Consider the following 25,600-nt stretch of genomic DNA (forward strand, 5'->3'; position numbering starts at 1 on the left):
CCCTCATCCCCCCCTCATCCCCCCCCCATCCCTCTCCCCCCCTCATCCCTCTCCCCCCCTCATCCCTCTCCCCCCCCTCATCCTCTCCCCCCCTCTCCGTCCCTCTCCCCCCCTCTCCGTCCCTCATCTCCTCTCCCCCCCTCTCCGTCCCTCATCTCTCTCCCCTCTCTCTGTCCACATCTCTCTCAGCATCTCACACCCTTCCCCCTCTGTCCCCCCTCCCCCCCTCTCTGCCCCCCCTCTCTGTGTGTGTCCCCTATCTCTCTATCACCCCCTCACTCTGTCACCTTTCTCTATGTGTCCTCTCTCTCACACCCCCCTTTCTCTCTCTCACACACACACCCCATCTCTCTCACACACCCCCTCTTGCTCAGCACCCCTCTCTCGCCGTGTTGGCACTTTACAACACAAAACACACTTATTTCAGTTTGGGCACTCCGACTCAAAAGGTTCGCCATCACTGGTATAGACTCTAGCTTAGCCTCTCAAGTAGCTGTCCTGGAAGGTAGGTGGGGGGGGAAATCCCATTTAGACTTACCGGTGATGGTATTTCCAGGAACCTTCCAGGACAGAGTCTATATTCCCACCCTATTCAGTTTGGGTCACTGGTTGACCTCGTTTACCTGGTGATGGTGTTTTTATATGAGTTTGTTTTTTCCTCTGCCAAATGCACTTTTGGTGGAGGTTTATTTGATCTTCTAAACAACTGAGAGTCAGAGGAAAGGGAGGGGCTTTTTAAATTATATCCGATTTGCGTTTCCTGTAGAGGCGGAGTCAATCTCCTCAAGTAGCTGTCCTGGAAATACAGTTACTGGCAAGTCTAACCGGGTTTTTCTTAGCATATTTTTTACCCAAAAATTGGGCATTATATTGTGTGCCCCAAATTTATTAAAGTGCAGTTCTTTCCTGAAAACGTCAATTTTAAAAATGGCTGTGCCTAATATTGTGCAAAAAAAAAAAAATGCAACATTCTCCCCCCCCCCCCCAGAATTTTTGCCTTAAACAAAAATATATATATTTTTTTTACATACTATACACACACACACACACACACACACACACACACACTTTCCATTTTTGAATAGGATAAAAAGGAATCCAATTGCCAAAGTAATCTGTAGGTGGGTAGTAGACTCAACCAGCACATAAAACACCGACAGTAAAAAAATAAAAAATAAAAATTGCCTTGGAATGTATTGTAAAACATAGGGAAAGAGAACAATGTCTTGGTTAAGGTGTAAAGACAAGAATACCTTAGAGAGATAAGAGACCTCAGGTTAACCTCATCCCAGTCTAACATGAAGTTTCCTACAGTGCAAGGCCTCTGACTTGCAGAGATGAAAGCAATGAGTAAGGCATTCTTAAGAGCGTGGTCTGCCAAAGGAGTACTCCAGATTTGTTCAAAGGGTGGCCACTGAAGAGCCGGCAGAACCAATGGAGATCACTGGGTTGCAATGCGAGCAATAGCTTTCACAAAAATCTTTACAAATAAAAGGACGAAGAGGCAAGCCGTCTTTGAAAAAGAATAGCTAAAGGCCAAAATCTGCCTTTGATGATGCTCAAACCAAATACTGGTGGAAAAAGACAGTATTCATCCCATATCCTCTGGTGGAATTGAGAGATGGTCTTGGACTTGGAAACAAGGTGTGAAAGAAATGAAGGGAAATATTTTGTCTCCTGTGTCAAAGACACACCTGCATGTGTATCTACAAAGGAGTTAAAAGGGCATCCCCACTGACAGAAGGCTTATCCTGGATAGATAGTAAAATGCATGCACCAAGCAAGAGGTCTCCAAAAACTTTCAAAAACAAAAAAGGCCAGTTTGCTGCCCTTCAAGCTTAAGGGGAGCCAGAGAGGCCAGCAGGAATAAATATAGGCGTGGTGTCCGTGGTGGAGGAATAGTAACCAATTGTAGGCATCTGTGGAGGAATAGTGCAACGCATCAGTGGAAGATTAGTACCCCAAGGGCTAGATAAAAAGGAAAAAGTCACATCTGCCCCTCGGGTCACCATTTGGCGATACTGATACCATAGAAGCAGCAGCCACCGAATCCTGCTGGCAACCAAACTGGAATATATTACAGACCAAGCTCATTGTTAAGCCTGCAGGGATCCGTGCACCAGCACATGAACGCCCCCCCAGCTGACCTACTGTGGCTTTCCCAACAACCCAAGATGTTAAAGGACCAAGCCTATACAAGTTTTCACCATCCCCAGTGGGCATAACCCCCCCCCACCCCACCCCAGGGGCCTTCAGTGACAAGAAAAGCAGAGAGAAGCTGCCCATGTATAGCAAAGAAATTAATAAAAAACAACATGATCAGAGTGGGGTTATACAGGGCTGTTCTTAAGATTTTGTTTGCCAGTGTAGGAGTGAGCAGTAATAGCTGGGAGTGTCTTAGTAACCAAGGCAAGGGATAATGCCTGGATTTTGGGCCAGGTTTCGAGAACTCTGACTAAATGGCCATAGTGTAGGCCATTTACAACAGATGCACAGTTTATTTAATTTTTTTTATCTACAAGCACCCCTTACCTGCATAGGCAGTTTTTTTTGTAAAGATGAACTAAACCTTTAAGGGCTGATACCAGGGGTCAAGTCCCTCACGTCGGCACCTGGCCCTCTCTCTTCACAGCTCTGCCTTTGCAATTTGTAGAGTGCGCCAATGCTGGGACAAGATCACTCAGTGCCCAGGGCAAACTCCTCACCCCCATATGCCCCCTTCTAGCACAAATACCTCCCCCTCAGCACAAATCCTCACTCCCCAACATCCCACCTACAACATAAATCCACAAATTCACTTACCTCCAATCCCCCCTCTCAGCACAGACCCCTGTCTCCTCCGTCTCCCCCTAGCAGCAAAAAATTCCACCTTTCAGCACAAATCCTCACCCTCATATAACCCCTTCCAGTACCAATTCCCCTTCTCAGCACAAACCCTTGCCTTCACCTTCTTTCCTAGCACACATCCTCCCCATCTCCCCATCCCAGCATAAATTCTCCCTTTTACCACAAATCCTCTCATCTCTCCTTCTCGGCATAAATTCTCTCTCATCACAAATCCTCTCATCTCCCCCTCCCAGCATAAATCCCCCCTCTTAGCAAAAATCACCCCCTCTCTCCCCCTCCCAGCAAAAAAATTCCCCTCAGAAAAATTCCCCCCCCCCCCCCCCCCCCCATCTCAAACCTGTGCCTCCTCTTCTCTCCCAGTACAAATCCTCCCCCATCTCCCCCTCCCAGCATATATTACCCCTCTTAGAAAAAAAAACCTCCCCATCTCCCCCTCCCAGCAAAAATCCCCCTCTCATCACAAATCCTCCCCCCCCATCTCAAACCGCCTCCTTCTCTGCTCTTCCAGTACAAATCACCCTCCCATCTCCTTCTCCTGTTCTGTAAGAGCAGCCTGATATGCTGGGACTTGTAGTGCCCTGGATTATAGGGGACTGAAGAATGGCAGCCTACTCTGCTGGGACTTTTTAGTGCCCTCTGGGGGGACTGAGGATTCCTCAGTCCACCCACAGTCTAGGGCACTACAAGTCCCAACATAAGAGGCTGCCATATCTCAGCCCCAACAGAGGGCACTACAAGTCTCATCAGAGTAGGCTGCCACCAGTCATCCAAACACAGCATGAGGAGACCACACAGCCTTTCACCCCCATACATTTCTCCCCACTCTCCCCTTACAATAGTGTCCTCGGCTCCTGGCTGCCCCTCTCCAGAGTCTGGGCGGCATGTCAAACTGCATGGTGGGGCAGTGGGCGGGATTTCCCCTTGTCAGACATGTCCCCCCTCCCAGATTCCGGCGCAGCACACAAGGCTGGAGATCACTCCGGCACCGCTCACACACCTCAGTAGCTGTGGGCAGCAGTGGCCGGATCTACAGACTGGGCATCGGCAGATGCGGCTGCCAACTTCCTTCTTTCACTGTGTCCTTCAGTCTTGCACTATGCGGCGATGCTGGTCATCGGCGCTTAGTAAAGGATTGGCTCGGGCAGCTCTAGTCTGCAAAGGAACGGCGTTCCTGCTGTGAAAAAGTGCAGGGACGCCGTTCCCACGCGTTCCCGCAGGACTCGAGCCCTGGCTGATACCCATGCTATGTTATGTACATTAAGTGTTTTAACATAGGGGGGGGGGGGGGAACACCACACACACACAAAAAGTAAAAAGTTAAGTGTCAAAGTAAAAACCATTATATGAATATTTAATTGCATGCTGTAGATGTACAAGAATAAGTGTCATCTAAAAACCAAATCCTGTGACTTATGTGTATACAGATTATAATTTAGATTTTTAAATTTTTTGAAGACATACAAGCTTATAAAAAAAACAAACACAAAAAAACCAAAACAGACTCGGGAAGAAGGCAGAGATTTAAAGCAGTGTTAAACCCAAAAGCAAACCATTATCGCATTGACCGCTTTAACCCACTCCTAGACTCCAACTCATAATAACCTGATGCTGCTCTGTGCAATCTTTTTATTAAGGTGTTGCGTTTATAGTTAAGTGTCTTTTGACATATGGTTATTTAAGTAACGGATCCTTTGTTTGCTAATCCTCCTCAAGTGATTAGTCTTATGTCAACTTTGCCTTGTTAGCCATTACCTCAATATGTAATATTTGTTCATGTTTTGAAGTGTATAAAAATCTGTATTTGTTCAATAAAGCGATGCCTTTTTTACCTCAACATCTTGTCTGTGTACAATGCTTGGGGTAAAGGGTTGGCATTTGCCAAATTCTTCCAGCAGACCAATTTGCTGACAGAAAACACTGTTTGGTGGAGGCACTCAGGCGGTCCATATTTTTTTTCTTTTTTTAAAGTGGAAGTAAACCCATCGATTTAAGCAGTTAAAAAAAAAAAAAAAAAAAAAAAAAAAAAGAAAAAAAAGCATGCCGGGAATGCCAACTGCACACATTGGCTGTGCTCTCAGCCAAACTATCAAACCACCTAATGGCTGGTGTCATAACGAATCACATGTGCAGCACCGTGGCAGTTGAAGATTAAACAGAGGCAAAGATGGCAGCTTCCTTGGCTGAAAATGATAGGGGAGTTTACTTCCACTTTAAGGCTTTGTCTTTTCATCTAGTGATTCAGTCAGTAACTTTTTTCGAAAAAAAAAGCTCTTACAGTTACAGGGATTACACAAACCACTTAATGGTAGGGGGTAGTTATAATGAACATCTATTATGTAAAACCTTTATCCCAAGAAAAAAAAAAGCGCTGAAGCAGATGCTAGAGTATTAGCTGGAGTTATGCTTCAACTTGTTACTGGATTTAAATGTGCTAGTACTTCTAACACTCCCCTCCCCCAGACTGACAATGCTGCTCCCAAATCTGCCCCCTATACCCAGAGTAGTGTCTGTATAATACAGGTGTTGCTGGCCAGATCAAGGGGGCAGAGGGGGAGCCTAACCAAACTGATTTAGCCACCACATCCAATAATTGGCAAGCTGCAAAACATTACATTTTGGGTTTATTACTGCTTTTTAAATTTATATTAAAGAAATGCAACAAGGCAGGATGAAAAATTATGCAATATTAAAACTGTATTCAAGACAGGTCATAGACTCACAGGAACAAAGAGGACACACCCCAGCAATGTCCCGGTCAGAGCAGACTTTACCACCTCTTCATAGCACTTGTTCTCTTCTCGTGCCCCCTTAATCAGTGCAGTGATGTAGAAAGTCAGTTCAATTATTGAGCCAAATGTAGCATTCACCACAGCTCCTAGTGCAAAGTTGCTCTGAGCAGATATACTATATGACAAGAAATAAAAAAGGAAACAAGTTATACAACTGTAGCCAGAGAATATATGACACATAAGACTTGGCAGAAGTCATCTAATTTTTTCGACGAAGAAAAAAAAAAAAAAAAAAAAAAAAAAAAAGAAAAAAAGGAAACCTACACGGAGGGCAAATATTCAAAAGGGTGCCACTATTGATCTCCTGAAATGTTGGTTGCCTGGTTGCTGCTGTCCTCAATACCCAGAGTCCATTGTCCTGGAACAATCAAAGTTAATATATCTGCTCTCCATTTCTGTTCCGGCTCAATGGCCAAAGTCAGCCCAGCAGCTAGCATTTTCAGAAGGACAGCAGTGAGACCATTTCCCTCAATACAAGTTACCTTGAAGCCAAATATCAAACAAACATACTGCACATCAATTACAAGCAAACAGTCTGTAAAACCTGAGAAGGTGGGAGGGAAAAAGAAAAAAAAAAAAAAAAAAAAGAAATTCTCAATTGGAGGAATGAGGGCATATGCAACCCATTACTTCAGTGGACCAAACACGTGATGTTCCTTAACCCCCAAGACTTAAAGTAGAACTATAGGCACACCTTTTTCCATTTTGGATAGAGTAAGGGAGGGTTAACCTGAGATTTTTTTTTTTCCTCACCATCTGTCTTGCTGCGCAGGTTTCCTTCACTTCCTGTCCCATAATCAGACAGGTAATCCCTGCAAATTCAGATAGTTTATTGGGGACCCCCAGGTCACCAAAACTAGTGACCCCATTGGAAGATTTCCTCACTTTCCTGGGGACACAAAACACAAAAAAAAAAAAAAAACCACACCTGTCACACAGGTTTTCTGTTCAAATTTGTATTTTAGCTTTTCAAGTGTACCTGATCAGACGCTTCATGCAAGTCTATGTGCAGGTTGATAAGAGTGTCCACTGTTCAGGTAAAATACAGCCATGGCCAAAAGTTTTGAAAATGACAAAAATATTAAATTTCCATGCTGCCTCAGTATTTATGATGGTAATTTGTATGTATATACTTGTTATGAAGATTGATCAGATGAATTGCAAAGTCAATCTTTGTCATGAATATGAACTTAATCCCATTAAAAAAAAAAAAAAAAAAAAGAAAAAAATTTCCACTGCATTTGTAAAGAAGGCTTTAGGGTGCCCAAGAAAGCCCAGCAAGTGCCAGGACTGTCTCCTACAGTAGATTCAGCTGGGGGATTGGGACCACCAGTGCAGAGGTTGCTCAGGAACGGCAGCAAGCAGATGTGAGTGCATCTGCATGCACAGGGAGGCCAAGCCTTTTGGAGGATGGCCTGGTGTCAAGAAGGGCAGCAAAGAAGCCACTTCTCTCCAGGAAAAGCATCAGGGACAGACTGCTACAAAAAAGGTACAGGGATTGGACTGCCGAGGACTGGGGTAAAAGTAATTTTCTCTGATTAATCCCCTTTCCGATTTGGGGCATCCAGAAAAAAACCTTGTTTGGAGAAGAAAAGGTGAGCGCTACCACAAGTCCATGAATAAAGAAAGGTACAAAAACCATCCTCCAAGAGAAACTTCTCCCAACCATCCAAGAACAGTTTGGTGATGAACAATGCTTTTTCCAGCATGGAGCACCTTTCCATAGGGCAAAAATTGATAACCAAGTGGCTTGGGAAACAAAACATCGAAAATTTGGGGTGACCAGAAAATTCCCCAGACCTTAAATCCCATTGAGAACTTGTGGTCAATCCACACACACACAAACTCCAAGCATTGATTATGCAAGAATGAGCTGCCATTCGTTAGGCTGCGGCCCAGATTTTGATTGACAGCATGCCAAGGCAAAATACAGGTCTTGAAAACTGGAGTTAGTACTTACCGGTAACTCCTTTTCCGGTGGTCTTCCAGGACAGCCCTTGAGAGATGGAGCTCCTCCCATCGACACAGGAAACACATTGCCACAGTTCAAAAGGCGGTCCCTCAGGTCCCTGGTCAGTCATTCACCAAGAACCGAAGGATGGAACTGAAAAACATATAAACCATAACAGGTAATAACATTAGTACATCACTATAATCAAATAAAGGGTGGGATCGTGCTGTCCTGGAAGACCACCGGAAAAGGAGTTACCGGTAAGTACTAACTCCAGTTTTCCCAAGTGTTCTTCCAGGACAGCCCTTGAGAGGATCCCCAAGTACTTACCAGATTAGGGGGGGACCACGGCCTGGAGGACTTCCTCCCAAAGGCCTGATCCTGACTAGACATTAAGTCCAGTCGGTAATGCCTTGTAAAGGTTGAAAAGCTTGACCATGTGGCTGCTTTACATACCTGCTCCGGGGTGGCACCAGCTCTTTCTGCCCAGGATGCAGACAACGCTCTTGTGGAGTGAGCTTTAACACCCTCAGGAGGATCTCTATTCAAGGCCTTATACCCCTCTGCTATAGCTAGCCTAATCCATCTAGCTATGGTTACTTTTGAAGCTTTCTGTCCCCTACGCTGTCCGGAAAAAAGGACAAAAAGGGAGTCTGAGATTCTGAATGGATTTGTTATTTTAAGATATTCTAGAAATACACCTCCTCACATCCAATAAATGAAAACGTTTCCTCTTTCTCATTTGCTGCATTTTGACAAAAATGAAGGGAGGACAATATCTTGGGACCTATGGAAGCTAGATGCTACCTTTGGTAAGAACCCAGGGTCTGTCTTTAGAATGACTCTGTCTTCTAGGATCTGTAGGAATGGTTCCCTGATGGAAAGTGCTTGGATTTCACTGACCCTACGGGGCTGAAGTGATTGCCACCAGGAGAACTGTCTTAAAGGTAATAAGCCTTAGGGAGGCCTCTGAGATAGGCTCAAAGGGTGACCCCAAGAAAGCCTTTAGCACAACTGCTAAATCCCAGGATGGGACTTTTGTGATTCTGACTGGCTTGCGTCTAGCGACTGCCTTACAGAATCTAGCGACAAAAGGATTTTCCTGTAAGCGTTCATCTAGGTATACACTTAAGGCAGCTATCTGTACTTTAATAGTACTTAGGGTTAAACCCTTGTTTACACCTTCCTGTAAAAACTGTAGATTAGCCGTATTTATGTCCCGGCTATTCAGCCAGCTATTGAATTTTTTCCAGACTTTTTTGTAAATAGCTCTCGTGACTGGTTTGCGACTCTGTAGTAAGGTCGCAATTACCTCGTCTGACAGGCCCTTACTCCTTAAGATTTCCTCCTCAGTAACCACGCTGACAGCTTCAGTGTGGCGACCTGCGGATGGTAAAGAGGTCCCTGCGACAGGAGGTCCTGTCTGTAGGGAAGTCTTAGAGGCGGACAGTCTGTCAATTGTAGCAACGTTGTGAACCACGGTCTCCTGGGCCAAAAAGGTGCTACTAGAATCAAACAGGTTTTCTCCTTGAGGAATCTTGCTAGGACCCTCGGAATGAGATGAAGAGGGGGAAATGCATACGCCAGACTGAAAGTCCATGGAGTTTGCAAGGCATCTACCGCCAGGGGTTGATCTCCTGGGTTTAGTGAGAAAAAATTGGGAACCTTTGCATTTTTCTTGCTCGCAAAAAGGTCTACCTCTGGTTCTCCCCAGTGAGCTGTTATGAGATTGAATGCCTCTGGGTGTAAGGACCATTCTTGGTTCGAAATCTTTTGTCGACTCAAGAAGTCCGCCTTGTTGTTCAGCTCCCCTTTCAGGTGAACTGCAGAAATGGATTCCAGATTGGCTTCTGCCCACTGGAGAATGCGTCTGGCTACCACCATCAAACGAGGACTTCTGGTTCCTCCTTGTTTGTTTATGTATGCTACAGCCGTCGTATTGTCTGAACGGACTTGTAGATGGTGACCCTGTATTGCGGGGTGGAAAGCTAGAACAGCTCTCAGGATTGCTGTTAGTTCTTTCCAATTGGAAGAGAAACATTTCTCCTCCGAGGTCCACTTGTCCTGGACCCAGCTTGAGCCTAGGTGGGCTCCCCAGCCCCAACTGCTCGCATCCGTTGTTAGTGTTGAAGTGATAGGAAGGACCCAATGAACCCCTTTGTTTAGGTTCTCCCTGTCCTTCCACCACCAGAGGGAGCGTTTTACCCTTGAGGGGATCGATACCTCCTCCTCCAGATCTCTGCCTTTTAATTGTTCTAACAGAAAACCCTGAAGTTCTCTTTGATGGAACCTGGCCCATTGTACGGCTGGAATGGCTGCCGTCATAAGACCTAAGACCGACATTACTTCCCTCACCGTACACTTGGGGCTGCATTGAAGAAAAGATATTCTCTGCCACAGATTCAAAATCTTTTCTTCCGGCAGTATAATTTTCTGATCTACAGACTTGATCCAGTACCCCAGATACAGGATCTCCTGTGTTGGGGTTGTCTTGGATTTCTCCTGACTGACAATCCACCCTAATCGACTCAGACTGAGTTGAGTCAATTCTAGGTCCTGAGAAAGACGACTCTCTGAGTGGGCTGTTAGGAGCAGATCGTCTAGGTAGGGGATAATTGAGACTGATTGAAGCCTCAGAGGAACTAAAGCCTCTCCGAGAACCTTGGTAAAGATTCTCGGAGAGGATGATAGACCGAAGGGAAGTGCTCTGCACTGAAAGTGGTAAACCTTTGTGTCTATCTGCACTGCCATTCGAAGAAATTTCTGGCATTCCTCCCTTATTGGAATGTGCAGATAAGCATCCCTTAGGTCCAGGGTTGCCATAAATGTCTCTTTCTGCAGGAGATTCTTTATGGAATAAATGGACTCCATCCGAAATCTCTTGTAACGGATGGAGCGATTCAGTGGACGGAGGTTCATAATTAGTCTGAATCTCCCTGACGGTTTTCTTACCACAAAGATGTGCGAGTAAAAACCGTCCCCTTGTTCCTGAATAGGGACTGGTGTCAATACTTCTTGATCTACCATTTCCCCTATTAGTAAAGGTAAGGCCCTGGCCTTTTCTAAGTGACTTGGAAGCTTTGTCACCAGAAACTTGGAAGGAGGGTTGCTGTGAAATTCCAGCGCATGACCCCTTTTTATTATATTTAAGACAAACTCGTTCGAGGTTGTCTCTTCCCATTGAGGAAGAAATTTGCTTAATCTTCCTCCCACAGGAACCCTGACGTCACTGGGGTTTGGGATCCTGATTGGGGCGGCTAAACAGTATGCCCCCTTTTCCTTTCCCTTTATGTCCCGACCAATGCTTTTTGGGGGTTGAACTCTTCTCTGATTTAGAGGGTTCCTTAAAGGGACGAAAAATTTTTCTTTGAAAATTTTTCTTTTTTGCGGGAAAGGTTTTCTTTTTGTCCGCCGTCCTTTCTAAGGCGGAGTCTAATTCAGGCCCGAAGACAAAGTCTCCTGTAAAAGGGACGCTGCACAGGCGGGTTTTAGACGCCGTGTCTCCCCCCCAGGTTTTCATCCATACTGACCTCCTTGCTGCCACTGAAAGTGCTGCAGATTTAGCCGTAAATTTAACGGAGTCCGTGGAGGCGTCAGAGATGAAACTGGTGGCCTTAAAAAGCATAGGGAAGGATTTCAAAGCTCCCCCCTAGGAGTGCCTGCCTTTAAGTGTTCTTGTAGTTGCGATAACCAGAACTCCAGGTTTCTAGCTACACAGGAAGTGGCTAGAGCTGGTTTTAAGCCTGCCATAGAGGCATCCCAGGCCCTCTTTAAGACAATGTCTGTTCTCCTGTCCATGGGATCTTTCAGGTGGCCCATATCCTCAAAGGCCAGATCAGCCTGCTTTGAGATTTTGGACAGAGGGGCGTCTAGTTTTGGATTTTTATTCCAGACCGCCTCTGGGCTCTCATCAAAAGGGAACCTTCTCTTAAGTGATTTAGGAAAGAAAACCTTCTTGTCTGGTTCAGACCACTCCTTAAGGACAAGGTCAGAAAGCACCTTATGTATAGGGAAAACCCTTGCTTTCTTTTTCCCCAGAGCCTCATACATTTGATCATGTCTGGATAACTGAGTTTCTTCCTCCTCAATTTCCAGCGTATCATAGATAGCCCCCATTAGCTCATCTACTTCCTCGAGAGATAATCTATATTTTGAGGCTTTAGATGCTGCTTGATCCTCTTCCTGACCCGAGTCAGTGTCAGAGGATTCGGGACTAATCAACGTGGGGCTAGGCTCCCTGACCATACGGGGCTCCCCTGAGCTGGGTGTTGTAAGGCATGGTGAGGATGAGATTATAGTTGTTTTACTCGTGGAGGCAGCTGCAGCTGATCCCACGTCAGTGATTAACTCCCGGAGGGACTTAAAGGTCGACGCCATTTCCTCTTTAAAGGAGCCCAAAAACTTTGCTAAAGGGGAATCTGCCTCAGATTTAAGCAAGCTTGCAATGCATTGCTTGCATAGGGCTTTGTTAGAGCCCGAGGACAACCTATTCCCACAATTAGGGCACTTTTTGCGGCCTGTCTTGTCTTCCCTTGGCATCTCTTTAGCCTGAAAATAAGAAGACAAAAGGATTTCTTAGCGTCAGCACCATGTCCCTCTTAGAATCACCACTAACAAACAACCTCACTGTGAGTAAACCGCCACCGTGGGGTACTACAGGGCCCAGCCTACAAACACCACCACTCCACCAGAGTAATAGCATGCCCAGCAGCCTACCTGGGTTTGGCTGGTGCCTGTCTCCGCCGGAGTATCCTGGGGAATAGCCTCCATGGTCCCCCTCTGACGCTCCGAATCCCGCCGCTAATCCGGTATAGCTGGACGCTGGTCGGGCTTCACAGGCACAGCGCTGGCTCTCCCTCTCCTCCTTGTACCCTTAGAGACCCGGAACCGGAAGTCTCGGCACGCAGTGATGACGCGGTTCCGCCGGAAGTGAACGCTCGGCGTCTCCGACCCCCTGCAACGAGGAGGGAAGATGGAAGGTTCCACTCACCACTCCTGGGGGAAACCGGCGTCATTCTGCCCCTGGCCACCTCGGCACTGGAAGGAGGAGGGTAACGGGTCTGCTCCGGTTCAGCTGGACGGTACCCGAGCCAAAGAAAAAAGGTATGGACCCAAACTGCAGCCATAAACCAGGACCCGGTCCCTTAGGCTTGCAGATTCTCAGGCAGCCCCTGAGAGGGGCCTCCAGGTTCCTGGCAACATGTTCCTCCGACGGAGGAAACACAAATGACTGACCAGGGACCTGAGGGACCGCCTTTTGAACTGTGGCAATGTGTTTCCTGTGTCGATGGGAGGAGCTCCATCTCTCAAGGGCTGTCCTGGAAGAACACTTGGGAAAAAGAATTAACACTGCAAATATTGATTCTTTGCATAAACTTAATGCAATAATCAATAAAAGCCTTTGACACCTTATAAAAGTTTGTAATTATACTTCAGTATACCATTGGCACATCTGACAAAAATATCTAAAAAACACTGAAGCGGCAGAATTTGTGAAAATTTATATTTGTGTCAGTCTCAAAACTTTTTGGCCACGGCGGTACATAAAATAGAAAAAAGGTCTATTCTGTTTTTCAAAACCATGCCCTTCCATTGACCAAGCCAATGAAAATTTAAATATTAAAAAGACTTAATGGATGGGTGGGCATACCTAGAAAGTATTTGCATGGAGACTACCCTGGTTAATGCCCACGTGTCATGCCAAGCTTCCATGATTGAAAGAACTGAAATCTGAGAAAAGAAATGCGCAGACTAGAAACAGGCTGGGAGAAAAGTGCTAGATATGGTGGACATCCTCCAGCCAGGACAAAAAAAAAAAAAAAAAAGAAGAAGATTGGCTGTTAGACATGCTGTTGCTTCTAATGCCCACAATTAGCAACTTACAGTGTGTAGTAAAAACAGAGTAAGAACTTTCAGTACATTAGAAGAGAGCCTGTACAAACGTAGAGTGAAGGTAAGACTAGATTTCAGCTTCAAACACTTAACCCATATACTTGCCTCAAAACTTTCATTTTGTCTGCAATGCTCAAATGCCTCAATTGTTTGTTGCTTTATGATGCATACAGTAACAGTTTCATGTATAAAGCCCTTACCTTGCAATCGCCATTCCAATATAGTAGGAAAGTGGCATTATGGAGAGCAGTGAGAGAGTAAATTTCACAGGTGAACTGACGTAATAATTGTGCATGTCAACATATCCAAGAACCAGTGACACAATCACCAACACAATTAAGTCTGTAAGAGCTAGTTAAGGAGATAGTTTTCCAATATCTAGGAAACCAAAGCATTAGAATTCACACAATTCATCACATTCATTATCTCCAAGTGTCTACCTGTTAACTTACCTCATTTAAAAACTAGCATCAACTGAAGAAATGGTCTAGAGATGTTAGCCACAAACTTAAAAAAAAAAAAAAAAAAAAAAAAAAAACCACACACATATTCTGTTACATAAAAAAAAAAAAAGGCCAGAAAAAGCCTGGGGGACAAAATAAGTTACTGTAATTAGGGCTTCAAAAGATGCCTTTTGGATTAAGATGCAGCCTGACATTTGCTGTCAGCAAGCATCATTTAATTATAGCCCCATAAAGTTTGTGACGGAAAGGACACTTGCTGCCTTGCAGTTCTGCAATAGAGAATTACAGTACCGAAAATAAATAATTTGCAGGACAGCCAAGCAAATAGCATTTGTAAAAATGGGTAAGCAACAGCAGCACCAATATTTCTTTCTAAGCAAAGGTCTTCTTGTTGATTCTTCAAGAAAAAGGATACTAACTGAAAACACATTGAGCCCATCCACAGCATACTTGTAGTAATATACATTAATGGCATGATAGCAACAGAGAATGACTTCTGCATGATGGTTATCCTCTACCTAGAAATTAGAAAATAAAATATGCATCACAAAAGTACTTGGTCGCAGCTGTGAATCTCTAGTCAATGGTACAAAAAAAAAAAAAATCAACACACACCACCACAAAAAACACCTCCATGTCGCATATAAAAAGTGGTAACCACCCAAAAAAAAAAAAAATATATATATATATATATATATATATATATATATATATATATATATATATATATATATATATATATATATATATATATATATATATATATATAATATTATATAAAAGTGTATGGGTACCTAGAAGTACAGATGAGGTGTCTTAGTAAAGTTAACCTCAAGGCGGTCCTGGACATGCTATACACCATGCCAGCTGTAATTTGACCTCAAGCTTGTAGGCAGATGTAGTCTGCGTTTCCACTGCAGGTGGCGATCAACTTCAGCAGAAATGCAGAGGGAGAGAGTCATGAGGAACATGGTTCCTTTGGTTTCCTAAGTCACTGGACCAGTGGTCTGATTGAATGTTGGCTGCCCCTATACGTCTTTGGCAGAATCTATTTAAGACCCTAGCCCATGGGTTTGGCATGCATTTGAATGCGGGTAGTGTATGGAGAAGTTACCCATCTGTCGGACAGAATTAGCAGCAGGAAAAAGGTTCCAGATGAGGGAAAGCTTAGGGCTCACAATCCTACAGACATTATCACGTTTGTGCAGTGACCTGTACGTTGCGCACTCCTGAGCCCTGCACTTTGTGCGTTAGGCTCAGATACTGCGGTATGTGTGCCATGTATAGGGCTTTTTTTTAATTATTTTGTATATAAAAACATGTCCCTTTAAGCCCCTCCCACTGTTAGTTCAATTAGGGCCACACCAAAAATTTGGGGTGGTGCAATATGCCTGCCACTGTATTTTAGTTACGTGCGTATGTGGGTTTTGAAAAATGACTGACCCCAGGTGCCAGATATCCCAAGTACAACACCAAGCTTCGTACCTTTTTTGTCCATCGGATGTGTACGTGTTCTGGAGGCATTAACAGAACCTTAGATAGAATCCTGGCATTCATCTTGGAGATTGGGATGAAGATGACTAGAAGCCAAGAGATTAAGCATGCTAACCCATGGACTACTGCAAGCAATGGAAATCCTACCAAGAGCCACACATAAGTGCTGATTCGCCACTACAAAACAAAAACACAAAAACACACACTCAAATTTAAAACCGTCACAAAATGTACATTTGACCACAATCCCCTTATTACCTAGGTGTGGATATTTGACCTAGACAGCTTTCACAAATTTCTAGATTGTCTGGGCGATACGCATACATGCGAGACTTGGGCTAAATTCACACATGGCTTTTTCCTTCTTCAGATTCCTGCCGCCATTTTTTTTTTTTACACAGATGTGAGCAGCTACCTTCAACCGCTGAGCCCGTACACTTCAACAGGTTGTTGGTGGCCACAGATATTTGTGGCTGTTCTCACAGGAGGGGAGGGAGGATCCCCTGCTGATTTTGTACATTTGCCCACCGACAAAGAAATGATTAGTCTATAATTTTAATGGTAGGCTTACTTTGACAGTGAGAGAAAGAACAAAAATATCCAGAAAAATTTGCATTTTGAATGAGTGAAAATAGTATTTGACCCCTTCGCAAATCATGACTTTGTATTGGTGGCAAAACCCTTGTTGACAAGCATAGAAGTCAGATGTCTGCACAAATCTAAGGAAAAATTTTGTCCCACTCCTCTTTGCAGATCCTCTTGAAGTCATTAAAGTTTTGAGGACGACGTTTGGCAACTTGAACCTTCAATTCCCTCCACATATTTTCTATGAGATTAAGGTCTGGAGACTGGCTAGGCCACTTCAGGCAGGGGCGGACTGACCATTTGGCTACTCGGGCACTGCTCGAGGGCCCCGGGCCACTAGGGCCCCCCCCCCCCATCAGGGTTGCCAGCCTCAGTAAAACCAGGGACAGTATGTAAAAATCTGTGTTTAATTTTTTACATCCGTCTCTGAAATATCCCTTACGGACATCCTTTTGGTCTAAAAATCCTGAGATTATAGCTGCCCCACCTCTCCAGTACCTTCTCAGCCAATAGAAACATGTCTGTGTATACTGTGTGGTTGTATACAGTGTGTGTGTGTACTGTGTGGCCCCATAATCTCCGATTGCCTGGGGGCCCCATAATCTCCTATTACCCGGGGGCCCCATGAGTTGTCAGTCCGCCCCTGACTTCAGGACCTTAATATCTTCTTCTTGAGCCACTCCTTTGTTGCCTTGGCTGCGTGTACCCATCCACAACCCATTTTCAATGCCCCGGCTGGGGGGGGGGGGGGGGTGGGGGTTAAGGAGGATCTTACCTAAGATTTGACAGTACATGGCCCTGTCCATTTGATGCAATGAAGTTGTCCTTTCCCCCCCTAGCAGAAAAACACTGCCAAAAGCATGTTTCCACCTTCATGTTTGAAGGTGGGAATGGTGTTCTTGGGGTCCCAAGCAGCATTCCTCCTCCAAACACGGCGAGTTGATGCCAAAGAGCTTGATTTTGGTCTCATCTGACCACAACACTTTCACCTAGTTCTCCTGAATCATTCAGATGTTCATTAGCAAACTTCAGAGGGGCCTGCACATGTGCTTTGAGCAGGTGGGCCTTGCGGGCACTGCAGGATTTCAGTCCTCCACAGAGTAGCGTGTTAGCAATTGTTTTCTTGACTATGACTATGGTACAAACTGCCTTGAGACCATTGACAAGATTCTCCTGTGTAGTTGTAGACCGATCCCCCACCGTTAAAGATCATTGAAGCTCCACAAGGTGATATCGTGCATGGAGCCCCAGACCGAGGGAGATTGACAGTTTTGTGCATTTCTTCCATTTGCTAATAACCCCTCTCACCAAGATACTTTGTGATGGTCTTGTAGGTCTACAGTCTTGTCCCCAACATCCTTGGACAGCTCTTTGGTCTTGGGCATGGGGGAGTCTGGAATCTGATTGCTTCTATGGAGAGGTGTCTTATACAGGTAACAAGCTGAGATTAGGGGCACTCCCATTAAGAGTGCTCCTAATCTCAGCTCTTTACATGTAAGAGGAGAGACCTGGTAGCCAGAAATCTTCCTGATAGGGGCTCAAATACGCATTTCACTCATTAAAATTCTAAAAAAAAAATTTACTTTTTTGAAATGCGTTTCAGGATATTTTTGTTATTCTGTTTCTCGCTGTTAAATATAAACCTAGCATTAAAATTAGACTGATAATTTGTCAGTGGGACAACGTACAAATCAGCAGGGGATCAAATACTTTTTTCCCCTTGCTGTAGAGGCACACAGTGCTTCCAGCTGTGATCACCACAGGTAATCATTAGCCGAGTACAGAGAGGAGTGTCTGCGGCTGTAAAAGCAGCTGCAGGATGTGCAAATAGCACAAAATAGCCGCAGCAATCCTCTCTGCAGGAATCACTAGATTCCTGCCACAATTGCAAAGTGGCTGTACAAAATGTAGCCCTACACAACAGCATAAACCATACCAACCGTTTTAAATCTTCGTGCCAGCTTTTTGCCCACAATGCGGATATGTACTCATCCATGCGAGGGGCCCTATGTGTCTGCAGGAAGGTCAAGATGGAGGTTCTCTTGCAATTGTTTTGCTAGGATAAGCCCTAATTTAGACAGGCACTGGCATCCACACTGCTTAACACAAGACATTTGTTTTTTCACCTGCACCCACTCCAAGCTGCATGCAGACACCCTATGGACATGGATGCAGAACTAACAGCTGCATGTCGAAACTTGGCAGGTGTGAAGCCTGTCAATTTGACTTGGCCGTGTCCATGCAGCTACTGCATGTGCAGGCACATAAACAGATGCCTTATTCAAGCAGTACAGGTCCCAGCACCCCTTATGAAAGAAGTCTTATTCTGACCACAATGTATGTACGTACAATTATATATAACTGGAAGCATTTAAAATATAAGTACAGAGGTGAAGGACAATGCTTTGCTCAAGGTGATCTTTGCAAAAATGGGGAAAATAAAAAGGCTTACTTACCCAGTAGCAGACCTCAAGACCCTGGAAATCTGAATTTATCCCCTCACATTTCTCTATGAGGGGAGTTTTCTCCAACTCATCCACCTCTGGTATGGCTTCACACTTTTCGAATCTCACACAGCATTTTCTGTTAGGCGATGTGCCACTCTGGGAAGATTAAACACCATGAAAAAAAAAAAAAAAACACACACAAACACACCTTAGTTAGACTTACCAGTGATGGTATTTATACAAGCCTTTCAGGACAGCACCTTAGATAGCGTAGCTCCACCGCCTCACAGGAAACACTGCATGACAACGCCCCTTTTAAAAAGCAGCTGCTTCCACCATGCCGTCAGTTGTTACAGAGAAATCCTCTGACATGCTGGAAAATATAAGCAGTTACCAAGCCCTATAATAATTCTACATAATAACCTAGGGAGGGAAGTAGGCTTCTGTCCTGAAATGCTCGTAGAAATACACAGTCACTGGTAAGTCCAACTAAGGTTTTCTCCCTTCGCCTTTCAGGACAGCACCTTGGAGAGGAAGACAGAAACTTACTTCAGGGTGGGACTACTGCCTGTAAAACCTTCCTACCAAAGGATTCGTCTGAGGCTGAAAGCAGATCCAAGCGGTAGTGCCTTATAAAAGGTTGAAAAAGTGGCCCATGTGGCAGCCTTGCAAATTTGCTCAGGAGATGCCCCGGCCCTTTCTGCCCATGATGCCACTACTGCTCGAGTTGAACGAGGCAAAATCCCTTCTGGAGGTTCCAGACCCAAAGAGGTGTATGCCTCTTTAATGGCTTATTTTAACCATCTTCTGAGGGTGCTTTTGGAAGCTTTACATCCCTTGTGAGTACCTTCCATTAAAACAAAGAGTGAAGATGATTTTCTAAAGTTTGGAATCTCCAAATAGTTAACCTCTTTCCGCCCGCCCTATAGCCGAATGACGGCTATAGAGCAGGTGATTTAGTCCGGGAGGCCGTCCTGGTGTTTACTTCTGCAATGCGCACCGCCGCGGGCACGCATCGGGGAAGTTCTGCGTTTGCCGTGTCCCCCGGAGACAGGCAAACACAGACCGCTGTAACACAGCGGCCGTTTGGACACGCCAATCGCGCTGTAATGCGAGATGATCTCATATGTAAACATATGAGATCATCTCTCAGCGCCGCTCTCCCGCCTCACACAGACAGCGTGTGAGAGGGGAGAGATGAACGGCTGCAGCGGCCGTAAGTGGGGAAATAAAAAAAAAGTGCCATCCTGCCCTCAGTGCCACGTAGTGCCAGTGTCACGTGCCATCTGTTGTCAGTGTCACGTGCCATCTGTGCCACATATTAGTGCCATCTGTCATCAGTGCCACATATTAGTGCCATCTGTCATCATTGCCACGTTTTAGTGCCATCTGTCATCAGTGTCACGTGTCATTGTCCTGGTGCTCCAGGGCCTTCAAAAGTGTAATAGGTAGTCAACAAGTTAAAATGTGTAATTTATGCTCCTAGAACACCTGATGGCGCTCCCTGCATGTTGGGTCTCTTTATGTGGCCAGGCTGTGAAAAAGTCCCACACATGTGGGATTGTAATACTCAGGAGTAGCAGAATTTTTTTGGGTGTGTCATTTGTGGTATACACATGCCATGTGAGAGAAATCACCTATAACAACAATGACAATTTTGTGGAAAAAAAAAAAAAAAAATGAAAAAAAATCTTAATTTTGCAAAGAATTGTGGAAAAAAAAAAAAAATGACAACATCAAAAAGCTCACCATGCCTCTTACTAAATACCTTGGAATGTCTAATTTCAAGTCTCTCTGATAAGCCCTTCTGTTTTAAGATTTGTTCTTCAGAAACCAGGCTGTTAAATTGAGATGAGCTGGATCTGGCCCTGACTCAGCAGATCGGTCCCGATTGGCAACTTCCAAGGAGGTTTTACTGAGAGGTTCATCAAGATTGAAAACCATGGTCTTTTCGGCCAATAAGGAGCCATTAAGATTAGTTCCGTGGACTCCAGCCTGAATTTGGCTAACACCCTTGGAATCAGCTGAAATGGGGGAAAAGCGCAAGACAGTTGGAAGTCCCACTTGTGGGCCAATGCATCTATTCCAAGAGCTTGATCCTGCCTCTGAAGAGAGAAGTCTGGTACTTTTGCATTTCCTTGTTTTGTAAAGAGGTCCACCTGAGGGCAACCCCAACTCCTGGAGATAGTCTCGAATAATTCCTGATTTAGAGACCACTTGGCTTCCCTCATTTCTCTCCTGCTGAGGAGATCTGCCAAGGTGTGTTTTCTGTCCCCTTCAAATGGACTGCGGAGAGGCCAAACTTGTTCTTTGCCCATCTCAGGATTTGGTAAGCTAGCTCCATCAAGGTTCTACTTTTTGTGCCCCCTTGCTTTGTTAAATAAAATACTATTGTCCAACAATATTTGGACATGCTGTTTCACTAGAACTTCCTGGAAGGAGAGAAGACTTAGGTGAATAGCCTCCAACACTCTCCAATTCTACAACCTTCTTGCCTCTGGTTTGGACCAAACACCCTGAACCGTTTGTTCTTCTAGGTGGGCTCCCCACCCCCATGCGCTGGCATCTGTGGTCAGTCTTCTGGCTACCGGGAAGGACCAGAGAAGCCCTTTTGGAGAGGTTTCTTTGGTTTCTCCACCACCAGAGCGAACTTTTTGCTCTTGCCCCCATGAAGAACTTCTTCTCCAGAGGTTCCTGGTATGACCAATTCATCAACATATCTGCCTGCAGTGGATGAGCATGGAACCTGGCCCACTCAGAACTGACTGCATCTTCTGTATTTTCTCCTGGGGCAGAAATATTCTCTGTTCTAATGAATCCACTTCGTACCCCACAAACCTTACCCTTTTAGATATTAGGTTTGACTTTTGAAGGTTGAGAAGCCAACCCAAACTCTTTAGATGCGCTTGAGTTATTTGAAGATTGACTTCTACTTGAATCCTTGAGTCAGCAAACAGCAAGAATCCCCTTCAGCCTCAGGGGCTCCAAGGCTTCTGCCATCACCTTTGTGAATACTCTGGGAAAGGAGGAAAGGAAAAAAGGACAGAGCTCGGAACTGCAGATGCCAAACCTCCCCTTCCCCCAGATGGATTGCAAGACGCAGGAAACTTTGTGATGGGGGTGCTATTGGAATATGGAGATAGGCATCTCTCAAGTCGATGGAAGCCATGCAACACTTGGGGGTCAGTAAGTTCCTCACCGAGAAAATCATATCCATCCTGAATTTTTTGTATTTTATGGATCGATTGAGAACCTTCAAATTGAGAATCAAGCGGAACTTTCGATGTTTTTTTGACCAGAAAAAAATATGGGAGTAAAACCCTTTCCCCTCTTGACCTTTTGGAACCTGTTGCATCAGCTCTTGTAGAAGAGATTTCATAGCTAGAGCCTTCTCCTGATCCCTTGGCAGGTTTGTGATTTAAAACCGACTTGGGGGACTTTGTGAGAATTCTAGATGATAATCTTGTTTTGATTAACCCCAGAACAAATGGACTTCAGGATTTCTTGCCAGTTTGGGAGATAATCTTTTTTTTTAGGGGATTGCTCTGGGTTTCTAAAAAGTACCCTGCCTCTATCTCTTCCTCTCTGATTCCAGGGTCTTTTCTGTCTGGTCTTTTTCCTTATTGGTTTGTCGAAAAGGACAAAAAAATTCTCCTCTGCTGCACTCTCTCTGTGGGAAAGCTTTGTCTGCAGTCCTGTCAAGGATAGTCTCCAGTTCCGGGCTGAACATCAGATCCTCTGAAAAAAGGGAATTCCACAGTTACTTTAGAAGCTGAATCCCCTGACCAAGTCTTTAGCCAGAGGGATCTTCTCGCTGAGTAAACAATCGCTGAGGATCTGGCAGATATCCTGATAAATATATGGCAGATGCCTCTGCAGAGTCTGACTGCCTTAAGCAATGTAGGGAAGGACTCCAATATATCTTTCCTGGAGGTACCTGCTACCACATGATTTTTAAGTTGGTCTAGCCAACACGCCAAATTCCTAGCTACAACTGTAGCTGCCATTGCAGGTTTCAGATAGCCTGGGATTCATCTTTAGCCATTCTTCAGTAGCCCATCTGCCCTCTTGTCCATCGCATCTTTGAAAATACCCATATCATCAAAAGCTAAATCAGTCTTCCTAGACACTTGTGAAAAGGCAGCATCTATTTTTGTTTTTTTATTCCACACAAAAGCCTAATTTTCCTCAAAAGGAAACCTCTTAAGGTCTTTAGAGAAGAACTGCCCTTTTCTGGATCCTTCCACTCCTTTTTAATAATGTTTGTTAAAACTGTATGCAAAGGGAAGACTCTGTTTAATCTCCTCCAGCCCTTGGTACATCTTGGCATGTACTGACAGCTGGGTTTTTTTCTTCCTGGATCTCCAGGGTAGTATAAATTGCCTCCTGACAGGGGCGGATCCAGGGGGGGGGGGCAACGGGTCAATTGCCCCCTCCGAGAATACCGGCAAAGCCGGTTCCGCGGGTCCAATCGCGGTCGGTTCCGCGGGTACCCGCGGGCCGGTTCCGCGGGGTCCAATCGCGGCCGGTTCCGCGGGTCCAATCGCGGCCGGTTCCGCGGGTACCCGCGCTGAGTGGATGGGTGAGGGGGGGGGCAGCTGGGCAGTTTAGGAGGGCTGCTGGCCAATCAGGCAGCCAGCAGGCAGGGGAGCAGGGAGATGACATCATCTCTCACTGCCCTGCATCCCTCCAGTCCTGCCCTCACTGTGTAGGAAGCTGTGTGCAGCAGAGAGATTGCATCATCTCTCTGCTGCCTATCTTCACTCTGGGACCCAACAAAAGACCACCTTAGCAGAAAAGTGACACAGTAGGTGACAATCCGCAATGTGTGGCAGGCTTCGTGGCAAGTGGCAATCCGCAATGTGTGGCAGACTACGTGGCAAGTGGCAATCCACAATGTGTGGCAGACTACGTGGCAATCCGCAATGTGTGGCAGACTACGTGGCAAGTGGCAATCCGCAATGTGTGGCAGACTATGTGGCAAGTGACAATCCGCAATGTGTGGCAGGTGACGTGGCAATCCGCAATGTGTGGCAGGCTACGTGGCAATCCGCATCTGGTGGCAGGCAACGTGGCAAGTGACAATCCGCAATGTGTGGCAGGTGACGTGGCAATCCGCAATGTGTGGCAGGCTACGTGGCAATCCGCATCTGGTGGCAGGCGACGTGGCAAGTGACAATCCGCAATGTGTGGCAGGTGACGTGGCAAGTGACAATCCGCAATGTGTGGCAGGCTACCTTGCAAGTGGCAATCCGCAATGTGTGGCAGGCTACGTGGCAAGTGACAATCCGCAATGTGTGGCAGGTGACGTGGCAAGTGACAATCCACATTTGGTGGCAGGCGACATCCTCAGGGCTCCCACTGATTCTGCATTATGGTGAGATGAACCATTTAATTTTATATTACAATGTATTAATAGAAATAATGCGCTTCAATCATCCTGACACCATAACAACCATGGTGCCGTAATGATTGAAGCGCAAATACCAGCCATTTCCCATATAAATTGCCCCCAAAAAAACATATTTTATAGCAGTGCCCCTCCCGAGACTAGACTCTGGATCCGCCCCTGCCTCCTGAAGTGAAAGTTTGTATCTAGATGATCTGGCTGCTTCTTCCTCCTCCTCAGAATCAATGGTTGAGGGAGGAATGCTTTCCCTTTCTTCCTCAGACTCACTTTCCACCTGTATGGAAGTGGACGGAGGGAGAATGGACTGAGCTCTGGCCACGCTTTTTCACAAGGAAATGCCCTGTCCCTAGGGCCTCTGCCATTTTTTTTTTTTTTTTTTTTAAACAGAAGATAAGAGCTCCTTGCACTCCTTTGAGGATGCTTACTAAATTCGCAATGCAGGATCTGCACAGGGGTTTGGGCCAAGAGTCCCTTAAAGGATTTTTGCATGAGGGGCATTTTTTCCCTGATGTTCTCTGACTTGGCAGTAGCTTTCTGAAACAAAAGAACCCCAAGGTCCTTCTTTAGCTATAGTCTCTAAAAAGGAGAACAGATAGCACACACAGCCAACACCTGAGTCTCACTCCTTGCTGAACTGCTAATGGAACATTTTACACCAAAGCAAACAGCTGCAGGTTTTTGTTTCAACAAAAAAAAGAAAACACCCAGTGATATACAAGGAAAGAGGCACCGCTGTACCTCTCCAACCTGGAACTGGCTGGGAACCTGGGCGCCTGCATCCGCCATTGCTGCTGACGATTCTTCCTCCATAACGAACGTTGCAGCCACTGCCTGCGTGCTTTTGAATGGTGTCTTTCATGTGCCAAACAAAAGGAAGTCCCAGCCAGAGGACCCGCCCCTTCCTCCTGCATTCCAGCAGCCTGAACCAATCGCTTCTATGCCCCGCCGGACCTGGCGTAACTCGCCGTCCAGGATTCGACACCGCCATTCCAAGTCCTGGCATGGAACACTCATTCTGAGCACACCCACGGCCCCCCAAATACCATGGGTGGACGACCTCCAGAGTCCATTACTCCTGTGAGCCGGCGAAGGAAGGGACACTGGAACACCCCCCTCACATGCGAGAAGGTGCTGGGCTGGTCTTGAGCATAAAATCTGAAGGTACTGCCAAAACCCTCTCATTTGAGAGAGCGCAGCCCCTTTGGTTCCCCAGCAGTGCTTCCACCATGGCGGAGGAAACACTAAAACAGCATGGTGGAACGCAGTGTTTCCTGTGAAGAGGTGGAGCTAAGCTCTCACCAAGGTGCTGTCCTGAAAGGCGAAGGGAGAGAAAAAACAAAACAAAACAAAAAAAAAACCCTACACTTTTAAAAAGGGCAGTACAAAATTATACACACAGTGGGGAAGGAAAGTATTCAGACACCCTTAACTTTTTCACTTTGTTATATTGCAGCCATTTGCTAAAATCATTTCAGTTAATTTTTTCCCTCATTAATGTAAGCACAATACCCCATATTGGCATAAAAACACACACAATTGTTGACATTTTTGCAGGTTAAAAAAGAAAAACTGAAATATCACATGGTTTGAAGTACTCAGAACCTTTGCTGTGATACTCATTTAACTCAGGTGCTGTCCATTTCTTCTGATCATCCTTGAGATGGTTCTACACCTTCATTTGAGTCCAGCTGAGTTTGATTATACTGATCAGACTTTATTAG

At 45.4% G+C, this 25,600-nt stretch overlaps 1 protein-coding gene across 1 annotated transcript in view; it reads right to left on the reverse strand.

Annotated features, from left to right (window-relative positions):
• The window catches only part of LOC143964186 (uncharacterized), a 132,914-nt gene that overhangs the window by 67,958 nt on the left and 39,356 nt on the right, over nucleotides 1–25,600 (reverse strand). Inside the window, exons 7-11 of the mRNA XM_077473883.1 lie at nucleotides 18,479–18,625; nucleotides 15,429–15,614; nucleotides 14,359–14,461; nucleotides 13,680–13,821; nucleotides 5,568–5,751 (exon numbers count right to left, since the gene is read on the reverse strand). Coding sequence (XP_077330009.1) covers nucleotides 5,568–5,751; nucleotides 13,680–13,821; nucleotides 14,359–14,461; nucleotides 15,429–15,614; nucleotides 18,479–18,625 — 762 coding nt within the window. The remainder of the gene's footprint in view (nucleotides 1–5,567; nucleotides 5,752–13,679; nucleotides 13,822–14,358; nucleotides 14,462–15,428; nucleotides 15,615–18,478; nucleotides 18,626–25,600) is intronic.

Source organism: Lithobates pipiens, unplaced genomic scaffold (genome assembly GCF_037356315.1).
Source record: "Lithobates pipiens isolate NorthernLeopardFrog02 unplaced genomic scaffold, aLitPip1_a1.2 Scaffold_8, whole genome shotgun sequence".
NCBI classification, from domain to species: domain Eukaryota; kingdom Metazoa; phylum Chordata; class Amphibia; order Anura; family Ranidae; genus Lithobates; species Lithobates pipiens.